General features: G+C 35.8%; 1 protein-coding gene across 1 annotated transcript in view; it reads right to left on the bottom strand.

Moving 5' to 3' along the window:
• Positions 1-20,004, bottom strand: part of PDZD8 (PDZ domain containing 8) — a 66,553-nt gene that overhangs the window by 31,993 nt on the left and 14,556 nt on the right. The window contains exons 3-4 of the mRNA XM_015596311.2: positions 11,286-11,408; positions 3,175-3,277 (exon numbers count right to left, since the gene is read on the bottom strand). Coding sequence (XP_015451797.1) covers positions 3,175-3,277; positions 11,286-11,408 — 226 coding nt within the window. The remainder of the gene's footprint in view (positions 1-3,174; positions 3,278-11,285; positions 11,409-20,004) is intronic.

The following is a 20,004-nucleotide window of genomic DNA, read 5'->3' as shown; positions in this document are numbered from 1 at the left end:
CAAAGATAGCCTCTAAGCTCATCAAATACTTTAGTATACTTATTTTTTAATGATGCTCTTTTTTTCTATCCAAATTTACAATACATCCCAAATTTTTGAATCCTATTCTGCAATGTTTTATGTAGTCTTGAAGAACACTCTAATTCTTCTCCTTAGAGTTATTAAATTCAGACTTATGTAATTTAATGCCTGGAGACACTTAACTCCTGCTGACATTTTTGACACCAGATGTAATTAGTAACCTAGAATTATTTCTCCAAAACTACTTATGACATATGCTAAGATCTAAAATTACGACTCAAGATTAAAGTCTTACTAACCTTTGCTATAAAATATTAAAGCTGTCTAATCTCATATAATAAAAGAAACTGAAAATGCCAACAGCAGTGGCAAGTAATAACTATTTCATATCCAGATAAAACAATACTGCTTTATCATATACGTCAGAACAAACTGTAAATCTGGTTATTTTATTCCTCTGAGGAATTGCTTTAAATTGGCTGAGATGTAACTTAAAAGAAAGATAAGACATGAACAACCACCAAGAAAAGGAGAGACTATCCTAAAAACCATTATTTTGACCATGTCATTCCCATGCTCAAAATCTTCAATAGCTCTCAACTACTGTCATAAATTCAAACTCTGTGGGTCAGCCCACCCTCCCTTTCCAGCTTTACTTCTCTCTACTTTCCTGCCCTGCTCAATTTTTATGTAAGGATGTTCACAACAGTTATTACAGAAGGAAAATGGAAAAAAATTTAAAAGTCAAAGGAACATCTATAAATAACCATTAAAAGTCATTTTCTTCAAGTGCGTGGCAATATGCTTATGGGCTTATTTTAAAAATTGAGAATTGCGACTACTTAAAAAAATGCTACAAAGAATTATAGACTATTCTAGAAATACCAAAAGGCAAATTACTATTACTATAAAACAGCTAAGTAAGTACAGTTCAAAAGTACCTATTCATCAGTACAATAAAGACATAATAGAGAAAGTTTTTCTAAATATCGGCTACAAATGATAATCATACAATTGGTTATACTGCCACCAAGAGCAAGATGTGATAAAAACAACTAAATACCTAAGTTGTTAAATACATCTTTAAAGAATACACCTATAATTAATTTATTCTTGCAAAAAACTACTGATGTGCTAAGATCTTACCTTTAAAAAGATGAGAAGTAACCCTAGAGAGGTTTGGGGGTTCCAAGCACTCTTGGAATTTTATTATTACCAAATCTATATAATACTTCAGTGTATGCTTAGTAAATGAAATTTCAAATAAAAAGGGCGGGGGGGCTGTAGTTTCCTTTAGGACATAGACACTTCTTTTTTTTCCTATTTCAGATATTAAGTTTTAGGATTCTATTTCTAATGTGAAACTTCATGGGCTTAATAAAGAAATTCTGTAGATAATAACATTTTGATAAATGCTATAAATCTTTAACACACTACTAGATTTACTCACATTCCAAGAAATTATAATTGCTATTAAAACTGCTATGCAGAATATTCAGAAAATACCGACTCAATTTTAGAAATAAATTAATAACTAGTGACACTTTTTATTCATTTAAGAACCCATAGAACCCAACAAGCTCAACTAAAACAGGTTAAGAGTAAAGCACTGTTTTACTTTTAATTATAGCACTTAAAATATTTTAAAAGACTTTATTTTTTTTCAAAATTTTCCAATGTAGGTGATAGTCTCTTTTGAGAGATACCAAGAAAGAAACCAGAACTCTAAGTCCTTCACACTCCAAAAGTATATATCCCTAATCCTGTCTCTTCCTTTCATTTCCTAAGCTACCACCCAGTTAAAGTAACCAACACCTCCTAACTGCTTTCTTTAGGTTTATTCTCATCTTCCTACAAACTTTTCTCTACACGGGCAGAAAATATTTTGCAAAATATACAGAAGATGGGTCCTCTCACTCACCTTGAAACTTTCCCACCTACCACAAATAGTAATTCAAACTCCATGCCCAATATCAATGGTCTCCAACCTTTCTGGCACCAGGTACCAGTGCTCCTATGAGAATCTAATGCCTGATGATCTGAAGTGGAGCTGAGGTGATGATGTTAGCACTGGAGAGTGGCTGCAGATACAGATGAAGCTTTGCTCATTGGCTTGCTGCTCACATCCTGCTGTGCGGCCCAGTTCCTAACAGGCCACGGATCCATGACCCAGGGGTGGCGGACTCCTGCCCTATATGATTAAGCATGACTCTTTACCCCACTTATCACGCTCTAGCTATACTAGCCTTCTTTCTGTTCCTCAAACTCATTTGCCTTCACACATCTGCTGTTCCTTTTGCTTGAAATGCCTTCCATTCCCTCATTCCCCTAAACTCTCTACATCGCTTGCTTCTCTCCATGATTCAAGCTTCATCTCCAGGGTAAAGTTTCAGATTTACAGAATAAAAATAGGGGACATACTTCTTTAAAAAAAAAAAAAAAAAGTTTTTTTTGTTTATCTGAAATTCAAATTCAACTGGGCATCCTGCTCCAGAGTCGTGGGCTGGCAAGCCTGCTTCAGTGACATCTCTTCAGAGGCTTTCCCTATCTCAAGAGTCTGTTTTGTTATAACTCATTACTCCTTTGTCATAACCCTATTTTCTTCACAGTCCTTGTCAATCTCTATAAATTACTTTGCTCACTACTGTGGTTTACTCACCTATTGCTGTTACCTCCATTCTATCATGTGTAGGTCATCTTCCACTCTTCTATCCCTCACACCGAACCTCCACTCCATGTTAGCACCACAAAAAAAGGGTATTTTCTTGTCTTGAACTGTTTGCCTAGCATCTAAAACAGTGCCTAGTACAAAGTAAGCACTCGAATCCGTTGAATGAATAAATGCTCTGAATTGACATGCTTTCTAAGGTGTTTGGAATTCCCTTCTAATTCCATAACTGTGAAACAATTTTAAAGTTCTGGAAGAAAAAGTAGTCAGACTAGGTTTCTTATGCAAGCAAGTATTCTGAATACTAGTTTTATGTGATTCATTTCATGACTGATGTTGTACTGTAACAAGACAAACAAATAAGAGTTGTTCATAATTATTTGCACATGACCAAAAACAACTCCAGGGATGTAGAAATATTAATAAAAACATGCTTATAGAATACAAACTTTATAGACATGTAAAACTATGCAAATCAATTTTACCGTCTTAATAGAACTCCTTTGTTTTTCTTCCCAAACACTACTGCTCAACTCAAGTGTGCAATGAATATTTGCCTCTCTGTCATAGGATCCAAAAATGAGTAACCTGCAGTATAAACATAAAACAAGAAGACTGTTAGACCAGTTGTATGCATTAAAATTCTTTCTGATCATTATATTATTATAATCTTGGTCACAGAAAAAAAAAAATTAAATCAAATACTTGGTACACCCTCTAGTGGAAAAGTGAAGTAAAGCTAAAATTAGGTGAAATTCCAGGACAAGCTGTTTTTTAGCAACTAAATCAAACAAATAAAAAGCAGTACCTATTCATGAAGGAAACAAATTGACCAGATATCTATTCATAGTAATAACAGCTATAGATCTTCAAATCAGAGTGCTGAATTTAAAAAATAAGTTGTAGAACAACGCATATAGTATATCATCTCTATAAAAATTTAAACAGACATAAAATAGTACAATATTGTTGCTTACACACACACACACACACACACACTTCTCCATCTACTAATGTGACCTTAGGCAAATTGTTTAATTTCTCTAAATCCATCTCTTCCTCTGAAAAATTCAGGTCAAAAATAGTACTTACCTCTTAGACCTGTTGCAAGAGAAAAAGAAGACAATGCGTGCTGTGCAATTAGCATAGTGCCTAGTAAACAGTGAGTGCTCAATAAATATTTGTTATTTTTATCTTGAAAACAATTGTCAAGGAATAACTGCTTCACCTAATTTACTGCTTAATATTCCGATCTAAAAAAGGAAATCTCAGGTCCAATCTTGAGATGAAATAAAGCAGTTTTTATTAGGAAAGAAAATGTTACCCACATATCGAATTTATCTTTTAAATCAGACCATAAGCCTACCAATGTGTTTTAAGAGTAAGCCTGAGAATAGCTTTAGCATTAATCAACACCTTGACTGCTACTCTATTACTTTATCTTTACATGAAGATCATGGGGGTAGGAGTGAGATAATGAAAGAAAAGTGGATAAAACACATTAAAGTGATATGAGAAAATGGTTGGAGACCTCACATGAATCATGCCCATACTTCACAAACTGAAAAGCCTGAATAAAGTCATGGTAACAACAAAAAAAAAATCCTTAAATTTAAATAATTTTTAATCTTAAAAGGAAATTTAAACAGTATTTAACAACCCATTGTCAAAAACATTAAGATTCATAAAATACTTAGTACTGAGAATTTTCATTTATCAAAGCTCTGCTGCCACCATCTGTTCAAAAGAGCAAATTACCTAAGAGCCTTTACAACCATGCAGAGAAGGCTATGTACCAGCTAGTGCTCCCAAATTCCCATCAGATGTTAATCCTCAGGATTCAGGAACAAGAGCGCACAATTCTTGTTATCCTTCCATGAGATCATAAGTTGTTCTATATTTTTCATGTCACCATTTTTATGTTTTTAAAAATAACAGAAAAATTAACTCAAGATGACTCGCAGACCTAAATGTAAGAGAGGAAAACAAAAGCAAATCTTTGTGACTTTGAATTAGGCAATGGTTTCTTAAGATAAGACACCAAGTACTAAAAGAAAAAATAGATATATGGGTCTTCACTGAAATCAAAATTTTTGTGCTTCAAAAGATACCACCAAGTAAGCAAAAGACAATCTACAGAATGGGAGAAAATATTTGCAAATCATGTATCTCATAAGGGTCTAGTATAACCCAATTTAAAAACGGACAAAGAATATGAAGAGACATTTCTCCAAAGAAGATATGCAAATACCAATAAGCACATGAAAATATGCTTGACATCATCAGACATAAGGGAAAAGCAAATCAAAACCACAGTGAGATAGCACTTCATGCCCACTAGATGACTAATAAAAAAAGAGACAATAACAAATATTGGGAAGATGTGGAGAAACTGGAATCCTCATACATTGCTGGAGAAAATGTAAACTGGTGCAGCAACTTTGAAAATTAGCTTGGCAGTTCCTTAAAAAGTTAGAGTTAACTTAAGACTTAGCAATTCCACTCCTAGATATAGAGCCAAGAGAAATTAAAGCATACATGCACACAAAAACTTGATGTGAATGTTCACAGCAGCATTATTCAGAAGAGCCAGAAAGGAGAAACAACCCATACATCCATCAACTGGTGAATGGGTAAATAAAATGGATGCATCTCTTATCCATGAAGTGTTTCATAGTAGCTTCAGTTCCAAAATACTTTTCCTTGCACTAGATTTCTATAGTACGAGAAATTTTGGCAGAAAAAGAAAAAAAGGCAGTTATCTTTTGGTTAAAATTATGAATCCTATCTGCAAATAAAATATATTAGAAGCACTGACTGACAGTTTGGCATAATGGTACAAAGAGAGGAAAAATCCAAAGACATAAATACTCTTCTGAATTCTTATTTTCTGACCACAGTTCATTTTACAATTTACTTTTGTTGAAGGTATTATATATAAGCATATAGCATGCCATCATCACATTTAAAAGGTTTTGGAGTTTGGCATTTTAGCTTTGGTTTTATGTCAGTTGGATTCCTACTTTATTTTCTTAATTTTTTTTTTTTACAATTTAGACATCAGAAGAACAAAAATGGCTATGTTTTCCTATGTGAAGTAGCAATGAAGATATTCAATTACAAAAGAAACTATTATTTTCTAACACAAAAACTTTAGGAAAGAGAAGGTGGAGGAAGAAAAGAGAACCTATACAGACCCAGGACAGATGAATTCCAAATTTGGAATCTTCTGAAACATCTGCTTCATAATGATAAAAGGGTCAACATATCAAGAAGAAATATGTAGCTAATAACCAAACAACAAGAAGATGAAAAGGCAGGGTTTGGTGGGGGACATTGAAACTGAAAGCAAACTAAAAGAAATAAACCTACCTATATTTCAAATGAGTAGTATAATCACACCAAAGGGGAAAATTTAGTCTAATTTATGAATAGTCATGTGTCACTTAAATGGGGATATGTTCCGAGAAATGTATCATTAAGCAATTTCATCATTGTACAAATACCACAGAGTGCATTTACACAAACCTGAATGGCTAAGCCCACTACGCACCTAGGCTACATGGTACAGCCTATTGCTCCTAGGCTACAAACCTGTGCAGCATGTTCCCAAGGTACACAGCCAAGCTGGCTCCGTACTACCACCGAAAGCTTTTACTCAAGTGGCAGTGGCACTTAATACTCGTTAAGGTAGTAGTTCTTGCGGACCTGTGTCCTTGTACAGGATCTTAAGTACTCAGCAAAGAATCTACAGCACTCTGACGACCATCAAGCTAGATTTGGGAGGGCTGCAGCGCTCTCTGAATATGTAGGGCTGAGAGGACGGGCTCCTCTGTGCTAACAGAGGTCGTGGCTGACGGACTGGGATGAAATCCATGCACTCCAAATTGAGGTACTCTGAGTGTGAGGAGCACTTTTGCCAAGCCTCAAAGATACTGCTCCCATCAGAGAAAAAAAATGTTTTCCTCCTGAACCACATATACTTCCACTTCTTATAGGAAACTGAGCTCCATCTAATCTAATCTTATGGGACCACGATTATACATGTAGTCTGTCGTTGATGGAAATGTCATTATGCAGCACACGACTATGCATCACTTGACCATAGACTCTCAGTCTTGGGTAGTGTAGGGGAGAACTACAAATAAATCCTGAATTCCTTTTAGTATGTTTTCTGTACTCGTATGAACAAAGCAATTCTTAAACTATTTGCGATGTATTACAGGATTGAGCAAATGAGTAAAGCTGCTATTATTAAAGCCAGGGTTAAGGGCTGAAAGACAGAAGAGCCAAGGCAAGGTACAACCCTATGAAGATGAACTGGAATTGAAAGTCTCAGGTGAATGCATGATTTCTAAATTATGTATGTGCACATGTGTATGTATGCATATATGTGTCTATACACATATGTATTTCACAACTCTCTGCTGAAGAAGACTATGAATTTATGAAGCAGCAATAAACACACCCAACACCCAGATCTTGATTTCTAATACCATTCTCTACTAAAAGGAACCAGGGCTCTTTGGTAAAATAGCTGATTCTAGGAGTGTGGCAGAGAAGATATAAAACAAACCTGGAACAGCTTGTTATACCAGAAAATAATGAAGACCTCAAAAAAAAAAAAGGGGGGGTCATGTCCACAAGCATACGGAACCAGTTTGAAGAGGTTCCTAGAAGCCAAAAAGGGGACAAATTCAGGTGCAAAATAATTAAGAATGATAAAGAATTATAACCATTGGAAAATATATGCGAGTCTGTGTTAATAATAGATAACTAGGGAATAAGGCAGGACACTTGGCAATAGAGTAGAATGTCAACTGCTATGGTTTTCTGTATTTGTGTTAACATTTTTTTTAATGATGTATTTTTGGAACTCAGTAAAATAAAACAACACTCTCAAAGCTGCTGAGAAAATACAGGCTTTAGAACACTGTAAGTGTGACTCAGTGAAGAACTGACCTTAATTAGAATCTTCTGTCTATAATTAGGACAGGCTATATCCTAAGTATACTGCTTTAGAGTACAGAATTCTCACACAATAAAACTTATAGGCTTTGACTTCACTGACGATATATCTTAGTTTGTTTTTTTTAAAAATATAACTAGTTAATAAAATCAGCCAAAGAAAAGCAAAGAATAGAAAATATATCCATTAGTTTATTCACTGTCTTTTACATAAAGATGTATATGACAAATCCCTCCTAGAATTTGGTGCCAGAATTCTTTTTCTCCTAAAGAACATGCACAGTTTATCAGAAAAAGAGCGCTAAGTAATCCATTAAAGCTTTCTTTGCGGCTAGAAAACTGATCTTTTCTGTAGGTGATTGTTCCAATCTAATTTTATCTTCTATTTAACTGTACATGGGGCATGTTTTCTTTGCAAAATACTTCAAATCATTTAAGATAGGCTATAAATTATGAATTGGAAATAATAATTTTAACAAAATGATTGTAACACTAATGTGTGATAGTCTTCTAACAGCAGTACTACAAATATAGCAATTGAGTTCATCTGTGACTTAAAAAATTAAATTCAGTCAATGCAAAAAAAATATGCAACTGTTCAGAATGACTGTTTTAAAAACTTAAAAACTTTGACAAAAGAACTAAGTTTTATAAACAAAATCATATCTCTACCCCCAAGCTTTTAATTATCTATTTTAGATAATTAGAAAAGAACCTTCCTCCATAGTGAGATCCCTTTAAATTAATAAAATTCAAATTCCAGTTGTCACAACCAAATATGCAAAAAAGAACAAGTTTGTTTAAAGATTTGTTTTCTTCTTGGTAAACACTATAAGGATGACATTAAGGCATAATAGAAGCTACAGCTGATAAAGGCTTACTATGTGAGAGGCACCAGGGTTTATTTACCTGTCTCTGATCACAGTTACCGACAAGGTAGTAGTAACCTGGCCCACAGATGTGTAACTTGCCTAAGAACATATAACGGTAAGGGTACATAGCGAGGATGTAAAGACAGCACTTTCTAACTCAAAAGTCAGTATTATTTTTACTTCATGTTGTTTCCCAAAGCATATAGCTTCCAGCTGTATAACTCCAATGTTTTCAATAAACAGTTTGTTTTTTATAAATACTTCTAATTTTTTCCTCATTGGCAAAATTCACTCTCAAAGCTTTACAATAGGTAAGTTTGACAAAATAAATAAATAAATCTCCTTCAGGACTATCTTTGCAGATTTGGGGATGGGTGGATAAGTAGATACATAGAAATTAACAACAGGAAAGTCAAGAAATTTTGTGCAAAGTTGCCCTTCAAATGTTTAGAAGTTGCTATGATTATTTTGGGAAAGGCAACCCAACAGTATAATTCTGATACGTGTGGATTTATATGAAAATTCACTGAAAGATTAAGAAAAAACCCATTAGTTCAAAATTTCCTTAAACACAGGCCGCTTGAAAGTGTCCTTCTAAATATTAATATGACAAGCCCAAGTTACAATTATATATTGAATGCTCATGATTACCACAGCTTATTAGCACAGCTACTTCAAATTCAGTCTTTGGTAGAGGTACGTCTTTTTATTGTACACTGAAGTTTCTTTTACAAAATTTACAGCATATTTAGTCTTTCTTTTTTAAATAATTCCTTTTTAACCAGACTTTCTGACATAATGGGGCACAATGAGTCACTCCAAAACTTAAAAAATATTTAGCATATTATCAATATACTCAAAGGTAAACTAATTACTAGCAAGGACACAAATACATTAGGTACAAAAATATAACCTCTGTACCCAAGCACTTGTTTTTGAGTTAGAAATAAAAACAGAAGTGATAAGTACCAAATAAGTGGTATAAACAAGTGTCACAGGAATGTAGCATACAGATGGTATACTTGTACTTGGAATGATCAGGAGACACACTAAGGAGGTAGCTTTTGAGGTGACCCAGGAAAGACTGGTTTCAAGGAGCAGAAAATGGGGTAGGACCTTCGGTCTGCAAAACAGTGGGGGACCGTGTTCTTTAAGTAGCTTGGTACTTTAAGTGTCTAAAGATATGAGCTATGGTTGTCCATGGGCCAAATCCAGCCCACTGCTTGTTTTTTCTTTTTTATTATTTTTTTTATTTTTATTTTTTAATGGCTGTGGGCTATCAGTGGTTTCTATTATTTTTAAATGGTTGGGGGCAAAAAGACTATTTCATGACACATGAAAATTATGAAATTCATATATACTTGTAAAGTCTGACGGGCACACAGCCACACCATGCGCATTTGTTTACCTATTGCCTATCTATGACTGCTTTCACACTACAAGGCAGAGTGGAGTAGTTGCAATAGAGTTGCAATGGAGTAGTTGCATGTGAATCGTAAAGCCTAAAATATTTACAATCTGCCTCTTTAGAGAAAGAGTTTGCTAGCATCTTCCCTTCAGAAGACCTATGTGGCTGAAGTCCTATGACTGAGGCACTGGGCAGAGAAAGAAGCCAGAGAGGTAGGAGGGCATGTAGGCCACAGCAAGGATTTGGATCTATATTCTAAGAGTAATGGGGAAGCCATTAAAGAATATTAAGTAAGAGAGTGACAATTAGATTTGCATTTTGAAATGCTCATCCTGGTTATTATATTAGTAATGAGTGTTAGGAGATAAATGCAGACAGAAAAAGGGGCTCAGTAAAAAAATCTTATCAAAAGTAACCTCACAGGGTGATCTGATCATGAATTCCTAACTGAGCAGGTCATGGTGGGTAGTCACACACCACGCCTATAAAGAGGTTTATCTCTTAGACTTAGACCAGCCCTGTCCACTGTTCTTGTGTATTTAGGTTAACATACCTTTGAAATGCTAGAGCGATCCCCTTTCAGAGATCCCTTGAAGGAGTAACTACCCTCAAGGGAACACATGATTTTGTTAACTATCTTGCACCTTGTATTCTCCTACCTTCACGTATCTTCCTCACATTCCCTCCTTAATTCCAAATGTATAAAAGACACTGCAAACTGTCATTCTCCAGAAAGACTGAGATCTTGCTTTTCCGATGTGTTGCTGGTTTGGCTCAGAAAAACTCTTATAAAAATTCTCTTCAGGTTTGGACATTCGTATGTTGATATAAGTAAAGAGAATAGTATAGTAAGTAATTCAAGAAAGATATAAAAATGCAGCTTAAACTTCAGGCTGGTAAAGAAAAATAAGGAGGCTGGGCAAGATTGTTTCAAGATTCCCTTCCAGCTCTAAAATTTTAAGAATCACAGGGGTTTCTAAACCTAGTTTTGTAACTTTCTGAGTATTTCGAATTATCACAAACAATTCTCAAAACTTATGGTATGAACAGCTCCCCAATAGGTAGTAAGCCAGAAATATGCCAACGGAGCATCATGCATCTAAAAAGTTTGAGAATCAGAAAATAAATGACCCCCTCATCCCTCCCCGCTATTAGAATGCTTTATAAAATGTGGTTTATATTTTTTGCAAGCTGAAAAGGACTACTTTTATGAAGTTTACAATTAAAGAATTTACAGATAATACAATATAAATTAACACAAAGGGGGCATAAACACAAATACTGCTCAAGCACGTTTCCACTGCACTTTCTTTCCCATAATGTAGTAGTGACAAAACAAAGAACATACCTGCTACATTCTAACAATGTAACTTTAAGGCGCCCTTCTGTAAGTGCCCATTGTTGTATATGGATATGCTCTTCTTCATCTTCAAATCCTTGCAAGGTTTGGAATGGAAAAAACGGCTTAAACCTGACAAAAGTAAAGATAAGTCTAAATTTCTGAATAATAAACATCACAGTTTGAAGTATAATAACAAAGCCTACCTGTAGGAAAACAAACCAAACACCTAATACTGCATGTACCCAACAAACCAATGCTTACCACAATCCCCCATCACTGGCAGCAAATGGTGCCTTCTCCGTGGCACCCACACCTCATGGATTTTTGGCATGTGCTCATTGACAAGGCAGGAGACTCAGAACAAAGAGAAAGAAAATCTAGAGGTCACCTGTAGTCCCTGAAACTTGGGTGGGACAGGAGAGAGATTCTTTCTGGATCAGATAGGAAGAGTGTTCCTACAGTACAAGATCAAAATTCAGAATGCACTGTTCCGTGGAAAGAATATAACTGACAGTGACTAGTCCCCTCATGTACCCAGAAGATGCCATGCATATTCCTACTTTCAGGCCTTTCTACTGCTAAAAAGAACTGACAGGCCACACATGGAGTCACTTTGCTAGGCTCCACCAAGACTTAATACCTACCTTATCCGTAGTTTCAGGAGTGGAATTTTAAACCAATCGACCTGGAATTTTCTGGTCAACACTAGTGAGGTAAGTTGTCTGATGAGACTCCATACCTTCCCTTAAGGGAAAGTGACCTTACATGAAATATTCCACTCTAAACTTCCCTGTCCTGCCCTCGTTCTGCCTATGAAAACCTTCCATCTTGTACAACTCCTCGTAGCGCCCTTCTATTAGCTGGAGGAGATGCTGTAGATTCATGAATAAAGCCAATTACACTTCTAAATTCACTGGTTGACTTTCTGTTCTTTAATAATAACAAATGGAGGTCTTCCCTACTCCTCAAGGCCAATCCAAACCCTAAACACTTCCTACAACAAGCTGTAGGTCCTAGTCATAGCGGATCACAACACTGCTCTCACTCCTCTTCACTGTGCAGTCACTTAAATTGCTGTGTATATTATGCCTTCCTGAAATCTCAGATGTGACCTGGTCTCGCAACTGTCTTTACCCCTCCCCCACACACTCAGGATTCAAGTATTTGTTGAGCTGATTTATAAAAATCCATCATTAAAAGTGAAATAAACATTTAGAAAATATTAATAGCCCACTACGATTTATACTAAAAGATATTCATAAAGGAGAGAAATCTTGTCTTATGGTTTCCTAATGAACAGGATTAAAAAAAAAAAAACTTTTGGGGGGAAGATAAACAGGTACTCAAACAATGCTCAGTGCTTTTCTTCTGCTTCTGAACTAGATGAAAAACAGAAAGCCCTTTCAGTTTTTTAATTTTCACCTGAAATCATTTGATTCAGACAGACTGGCACCAACATTTGAAAGGAAAAAAAATAGGAACTAAGTCTGTCATGTTAATACAATGTTGTCTTAACACACAAGTCTTATGGTTCCTGAAGAATACATAATTGTCACTCTTTAAAAGTTACAAATATCACTATACAGACTAGCAACTTTGAATATAATAATCCAAGTTTGCTATATCACAGCTGCTCTATGAATCAACTTTTCTTGTCAAGTATAAAGTTAATATTCAATAAAAAAATTTTCTCACAGATGTGTGACTTCACTGTTATATGAAGCAAAGTCTAATTTGGGTTTATTAATGCTTCTGGGGGGTTGCTAAAAGTGTTTATGCATAAAATATATTAAATTGGAAAAATGTATTCCATTTTAAAATGACACAACTGAACAGTGAGATAATACTAGTTGTTCAGCAAGCAAATAAATAGAATCCACATATTCACATTCTCTAAGACTAGGTTTTCAAACATTTAAGTCCAAGTCTTTAAAAGTATCCCAAACCCATAAAGGGATCCAGACAGGCAGGCTACTATGTCTTCCTTTTATCTCCCCATCCTACCACATTATCCTTCCTCTGAATTCATTAGCCTTTATCTCCTGTTAACCCATCAACTTAAAAATGTCACTGTTTTGCTCACCCACGTTCCTGGAAAACTAACCTTCTTTAATAAGCTACTTATACTTTCTCCTATAGAAAACTTAGAAAAATTAACCCAGGAAGATCAACTTCTAAGATGACAGCATGAGGACCTGCTCCCCAGTGAAACTGGTGAAAATTATTAAAACAAAAATAGAAACAAAACATTTAAAGTCTCTGAAAAGGTAGACAACAAATGAAGAAACTTCTACTTGAGAAATCCTACAAAAATTTGGTAAGAAAAGTGAGAGCCCATGGTGTCTGAATGAAGTCTGCTCCCTCCAACAAGCTCAGCAAGGAAGATCCCACTCCAGACTGCTGCAGCCAAGCCCCCTAAGCCAGCAGAGGGCTTTCTTCCTGTGAGGAGCAGGACATCGGTGCTTCTCATCTCAGCTAACTAGTACGGAGACTAAGTTCCCGGCAAGTGCAGCCAAGAGCTGGGAACTCCCTTCTCTGCCCCCACCAGTGGAATGGGGACTCTTCCTTGGATTTAGCACACTGAGAGTACTCGTCCTTGCCTTGGCTCACGACACCGTGGTTCTATGCCAAGAAAGGCCGGCCAAGAGGACCTCGAGCTGCTGTCACTCCCACTCCACCTCTACCTACCACTCAGCTACCGCATAAAAAAGCCTGCCATTCTTTCCACCCCAAGCTCCAGAGCCCTGGCTCAAAGATTTTGCTGAGGGGGTAGAAGTAGAGGCAGGCCATAAAACAGCTCCTAATCGCTTCCCAAAGGAACTAACTTCATTTCCAATAGAATATGGAGAAGCTCAAACTTAAGGGTGCTCTCAAGAACAATGGAGGTTGTGGTGAAAGGCAATTGGGAAGAGATTTGTGGTTTTAATAAAGATACAGCCTAGTTTGCAGGAGAGAATCAGGAATAAGACAGCTGGAGGAGCTTTCCTGGGGTCAGAACAAATATCAAACACTGACCTCAGAAACTATTTTTTAAAAGGGGCCAATTTTATTGGATGAGTTTGTAGAAAATTTTATGCCCCAGGGCACTGTTAAAAACAACAGACACAATGTTAGAGACTTAACATGGCAGGGAGTAGACTTCATAAAATAATCCAAGCAATCACAAAACAAACAAATAACTCCAAATAATAAGCCTGGGAGAGAGGTACCAGTATCCAGAGTTGCTACAATATGCTATCTAAACAATCTGCTTTCCAACAAAAATTATGAGGCATGCAAAGAAATAGGATAGCATGAACAACAAAGCAGAGAGAAAAAAGGCAACACAAATGCCAGTGAGAGTGACCAGGTATTGGATTTTCAAAAAAGACTTCAAAACAGCCATTATAAATACGAAAACTGAAAAAATTTAATGAAATTAAAAAAACAAAAAAAAAACAGAAAAAAAAACAACCAAGTGGGAATTCTGGAAAAGTACAATCACTGAAATAAAAAAAATCACCAAAGCTCTCAATGGTAGATATGAACTGGCAGAAGAAAATAATTAGTGAATTTGAAGACAGAGCAATACAGGTTATGCGAACTAAAGAACAGTGAGGAAAAAAAAAAAAAATGAAGAAAATGAACTGAGCTTTAGAGAAATGAGGGATACCATTAAGTACACCAACATACATACAATAGGAGTGCCTGGGGTGAAGGCGCGATGAGAGGGGAGAGAGGAGGAGTGGAAAAAATATTCAAGGAAATAATATAAGCAGCCAGTAAGCCCCAAAGCTAAAATTATATGACTCCATTCATATGAAAATCCAGACCAAAGAAATTATAGATAGAAAGTATTCCAGTGGTTGCTTAGGGTTGGGGGTAGTAGGTGGGTAAAGAGGATGATAGCTGAAGGGTGAGGTGATAAAAAAGTTCTAAAATTGACTGCGGTGATGGTTGCACATATCTGTGAATACACTAAAAACTACTGAATTGCAAGCTTTAAATAGATTAATTGTATAGAATATGAATATCTTAATAAGACAGTTTTTAAAAAGACCCAACCCAGTTATCCAGAAATAATTTCTTTTGTCATTGCTTTCATATGTAAATGTCTGGTTAGAATTATCTGATTAAATAAGAAACAAAACCATATGAAAGCCCCATTAAAATAACTTATAGACCCTTTTAAGGCTTATTAAAAAACAAAAAAAGGTGTATTGAATGGTTGCCATACCAGGTACTGACGGATAAAGCACTAACAGTAGTCCCCCTCATCCAGTTTTACTTTCCACAGTTTCGTTTACCCATGGTTAACTTCTGTCTGAAAATATTAAATGAAAAATTCCAGAAATAAACAACTTATAAGTTTTAAATTGTGCACTGAGTAGGTGAAATCTTGTGCTGTCCTGCTTCTGCCTGGGATGTGAATCATCCCTTTGTCTAGCATTTCCATACCATATACGCTCCCTGCCCGTTAGTCTTTTAGTAGCTATCTCAGTTATCAAATCAACTGTGGAGATGTTGCAGTGCTTGTGTTCAAGGCATGTTTATTTTACTTAATGATGGCCCCAAAGTGACGGAGTAGTGAAAAGGTGAAAGTTCTTGACTTAATGAGGAAAGGAAAACAACTGTAAGCCTACGAGAGCTTGCTAAGATCTTGAAATTGTGAAGAAGAAAAAAGAAATTTGTGGTAGTTTTGCTGTTATTCCTCAAACTACGAGTTACTGCCACAATGTGGGATAAGTACTTAGTTAAGATGGACAAGGCATTAAACTTTATCATAGGTCAGTATGTAGAGGAAAAATCAGTATAAATAGGGTCTGGTACTATCCACAGTTTCAGGCATCCAATGGGGGTCTTGGAACTTATCCCCATGGACAAGGAGGAAACTATTATATTTGCTTACTGAATCCTTACAACAAGTGGCAAACAAGGCATAGCACACTGTTCATAAGGAAACAGTCTTAGAGGCCTCACGAATACTATACACTGAAGCCAAAACTGGAACCTATATTACCAGGTGGCTTAAAAAACATTGATTTTCTCACAGTTCTGGAAGCTGGAAGTCCAAGATCAAGATGTCAAGAGAGCTGGTTTCTAGTGAGGCCTCTCTCCATGGCTTGTAGACAGCCACCTTCTTGCTTCTCATGGCTTGTTTTCTCTGCACACATCCTCCTGCTATCTTTGCTCTTCTTAAAGAACATCAGTCCTACTAGATTAGGGCTCCATCCTTGTGACCTCATTTAACCTAATTACCTCCTTAAAGGACCTATCTCAAATACAGTTACAGTAAGTACACCAACATACATACAATATATGAATGTGGGGGGGACACAGTCCAGTCCATAACAAAACTCAAATGTAACTCCAGAGCCTAGTCTACAGTCCCTGAGGTGGATTTGATTACCATCCTGTTTTCTGATGGTACACAGAAACAGAAACTTAGCTAACTCCTTATCTATCTTAGTAGGCTGTCAATCAATAGTTGTTGAATCATGAACAGCTATATGACATTGTTGGGCAATAATGAACACCATAATTAATTAGTATAGCTAACATTTACTGAATATTTACCATGTAAAAGGAGTTATATTTATTAATTCTCATAACAGTTCTATGACATAGGTGCTATAATTAATCTCCATGCTGTAGATGAGGAAACTGGGACACAGAGAGGTTAAATAACTTGCTCAAAGTTACACAGCTAATAAGTGGTGGAGCCAAGATAAGAATGGCAGTCTGGCTCGAAAATCTGCGTTCCTAATCATTGCCTTTTAAAGGTGTTAAAAATAGAAATAGTCACAAATGGTTGCTTCCGAAGAGTGTGACTTAGAGGAGGAATGTAGAGGGTTTAGAAAGAAGTAACTGCTAATTTTCATTCTAAGTCCTCCTGTTATATTTGATTTTTAAGTTGATTTTTAAATGATGTACATTAACTAAAATGAAAAGACAGACATATACCAAATGTTGAAGAGGATATGAAACTGCTAGTGTAGACTATTGTAACTATTTTGAAAACTGTATGGCAATATCTGCCAAATCTGAATAGATGTGTAACCAATGACCCACCAATCCTACTCCTAGATACATCCAATAGAAATGTGCACCAATATTCACCAAAAGACATGTATAAGAATATTCATAACAGCATTAATCCAACTGACCATTAACAATAGAAGGGATAAATTGAGGTACATTCATATAGTGGAATCCTCACAGCAAACATAATGAACAAACTACATCTATACACAGTAACATGGATTAATCTCATAAACATACTATTAAGCCCAAGAAGCTAGAAAAACAATGGATGCATACAGTATGACTCAATGTAAAGTTCAAAAACAGGCAAAACAACACAAAACCCCCAAAAAGCAATGGTGGTAGAAGTCAGGACAGTAGTTATTCTTAGGCAGATCAGTGACTAGGTAGTGGCTGGGTGGCATATGAGAAACTTCCTAGTTGTTGGTGATATTCTATTGCTTGTTTTGAATTCTTTATGTTCACTTCATAAAAATTCACTGAATTTTTATGATTAGTGTACTTTTTAAGTGGTGAGTTATAAGTTAGTAAAACTTTAAAAGAAAAAACATTTAATTTAAAAATGAGCACTACTTTGGGGACATTTAAAAAATATATAATTAAAATTTACATCTACAAGAGAAGCGAAGCCTTTTTCTCATATGTGGATCTGAGAGAATCTTTTTAATGTCTAAAATATGTTTTTGCTCTGGGATGTTTCTTCAAGACTGCTCTTTAAGCACCCTGAATGCCAGCTGGTGACAACTCCATCACATGGCAGCAGAAAAACTGTTTGCAAACACTCTGATCGTTAGAGAAAAAGGCTTTACTACAAATCCAATATAAAAATATTCTAAAGTCTAAATCTACACTTGACTTCAGCATAGGCTTTTGTATCCTTGTCAAAGTAATAAATCTGCTAGAGTTTTCAACGCCATAAATGGGAAAGCTTTCTAATAATGAGAATCAAAAAAGGGCACAGCTACCTCAATGTGTTGCATGCCTTCTTCTATCTCTAGAAATATTCAGGCAGAGGTTGGATGAAGCTTTGTCAAGGAGGGAAGGTGTAGTGAAAAGATCACAAAATTTAGAATCATACGAATATAGATTATTGTCCCAACTCCTAGAGATTTGTTTCAAAATAATCAGTGGAGTGGAGTGTAGGCAGATAAAGATGATCAAAAGTGGCCACAAGTTAATCATCATCTGGCTACGGATAATGGGGATTCACTGAACTGTTCTCTTAATTCCTGAGTAACTTAGAAATTATCCACAGTGAAGAATTAGGAGAGGCTTGTTCTGTATATTAAAACGACCTGGGTTCTCTCTTCCTGTTTTCTTTCTCTTCTACAATTTCCTTAGCAACATCAGTTGTTCTCACTGCTTCTGTAAGTTCCATATATTGATGTTTAAAAGTAAATTAAACATTTTTTCTTCAAACTTGTTCCTCCTCTCCTGTTTTCTCTTACTGGCATCAATTTCAGACACTCAGAAATCTGAAGTTACCTTTTACTCCTCCTCTTCTGACAACCAATCAGGTCTACCTCCATTCCCCTCCATCTATGCCAAAGTGTCTCTTCTACTGTTCTCTTTGCCACTGGCCTGGTTCAGGTTTTCACTGATTAGTTAGAATATTGTGATTTCTGATATTGTTTCATCTTCTTAAAAATACTTCAATAAAAAGCTATCTCACAGGGATATTACAAAGATTTAGAGTTCACAGATGTGAAGCACCTAGTAGAGTTCCTGGAGTGTAATGGGCACACAAATACTGGTTTTCTTCCTTACCTATGATCTATGCTCAACTTTTATCAAATTGGCTTCCTCACTGAATCTCCAAAGATATCACACACTGTCCTGATTCCGTCCCTTTGCTATTCTACTTACACTGTACTTCCATCCCATCCTCCTGCGTCTCAACTGAAAATGTCCCTTAACGGCTCAAGTGCCATTTCATCCCTTCAACAGCTATGCTTACTTGAGAATAGAGAGATCAATCAAAGTTACACATTCAGACACTACAGTCTTATTTCAGGCTCAGCAATACAAACAACACTATTTCCTGCCTAAGGAAGAAAGTAGAACAAGCAGCTATAAACAGGCAATTGGGAGCTCTGTGTGGTTTTTGCCTTTTAGTCTGACAGTCTTGGCTCTCTCACATTAGGAATTAGCAAACGTAAGTGTGCTCCAAATTCTCCTAAACCAAATATATAAACCAGATATATCAGGAGTGATCATTTTCAAAATGTTTCTTTGTTTATTGTTCTTCAAAGGTTATCTCAATATTCCTTTAAATAATGAGTTCTGCTGCTGTATTTACATATCATTACAAAACCTCAATTAGCCATAATTTTATGGTGCGTGCTATTATGTAAGTATGGTATGCTAATACAAAACTAGATATATGGTAGAAATAAAACAAAGTATAAGTGGTTCGAAATACTCTTAATTTTCTATATGTACTGGTAAACCATGAACCAAACTTTCAAATTTTTAATTTTACTTGTTAATTCAATGATATTATATCGAAAAGGGATTTCATTCATACTCCAAGCTCCATGCTTACTAAGGTTAGTGCTGCCATATTATTTCTCCTGAGACCCTACCTGCTAACCACTCTGATCTTATAACTAGCCCCATATAGTAAGCTCCTTTTCACTATTCAAGTTCTATTTCAAAGTCACCTCCTCTTTGTTACCTGTCCTTGCTCCTCTACCATCTG

Source organism: Pteropus alecto, unplaced genomic scaffold, assembly GCF_000325575.1.
Source record: "Pteropus alecto unplaced genomic scaffold, ASM32557v1 scaffold177, whole genome shotgun sequence".
NCBI classification, from domain to species: domain Eukaryota; kingdom Metazoa; phylum Chordata; class Mammalia; order Chiroptera; family Pteropodidae; genus Pteropus; species Pteropus alecto.
This window is presented reverse-complemented; position numbering and strand designations above follow the sequence as displayed.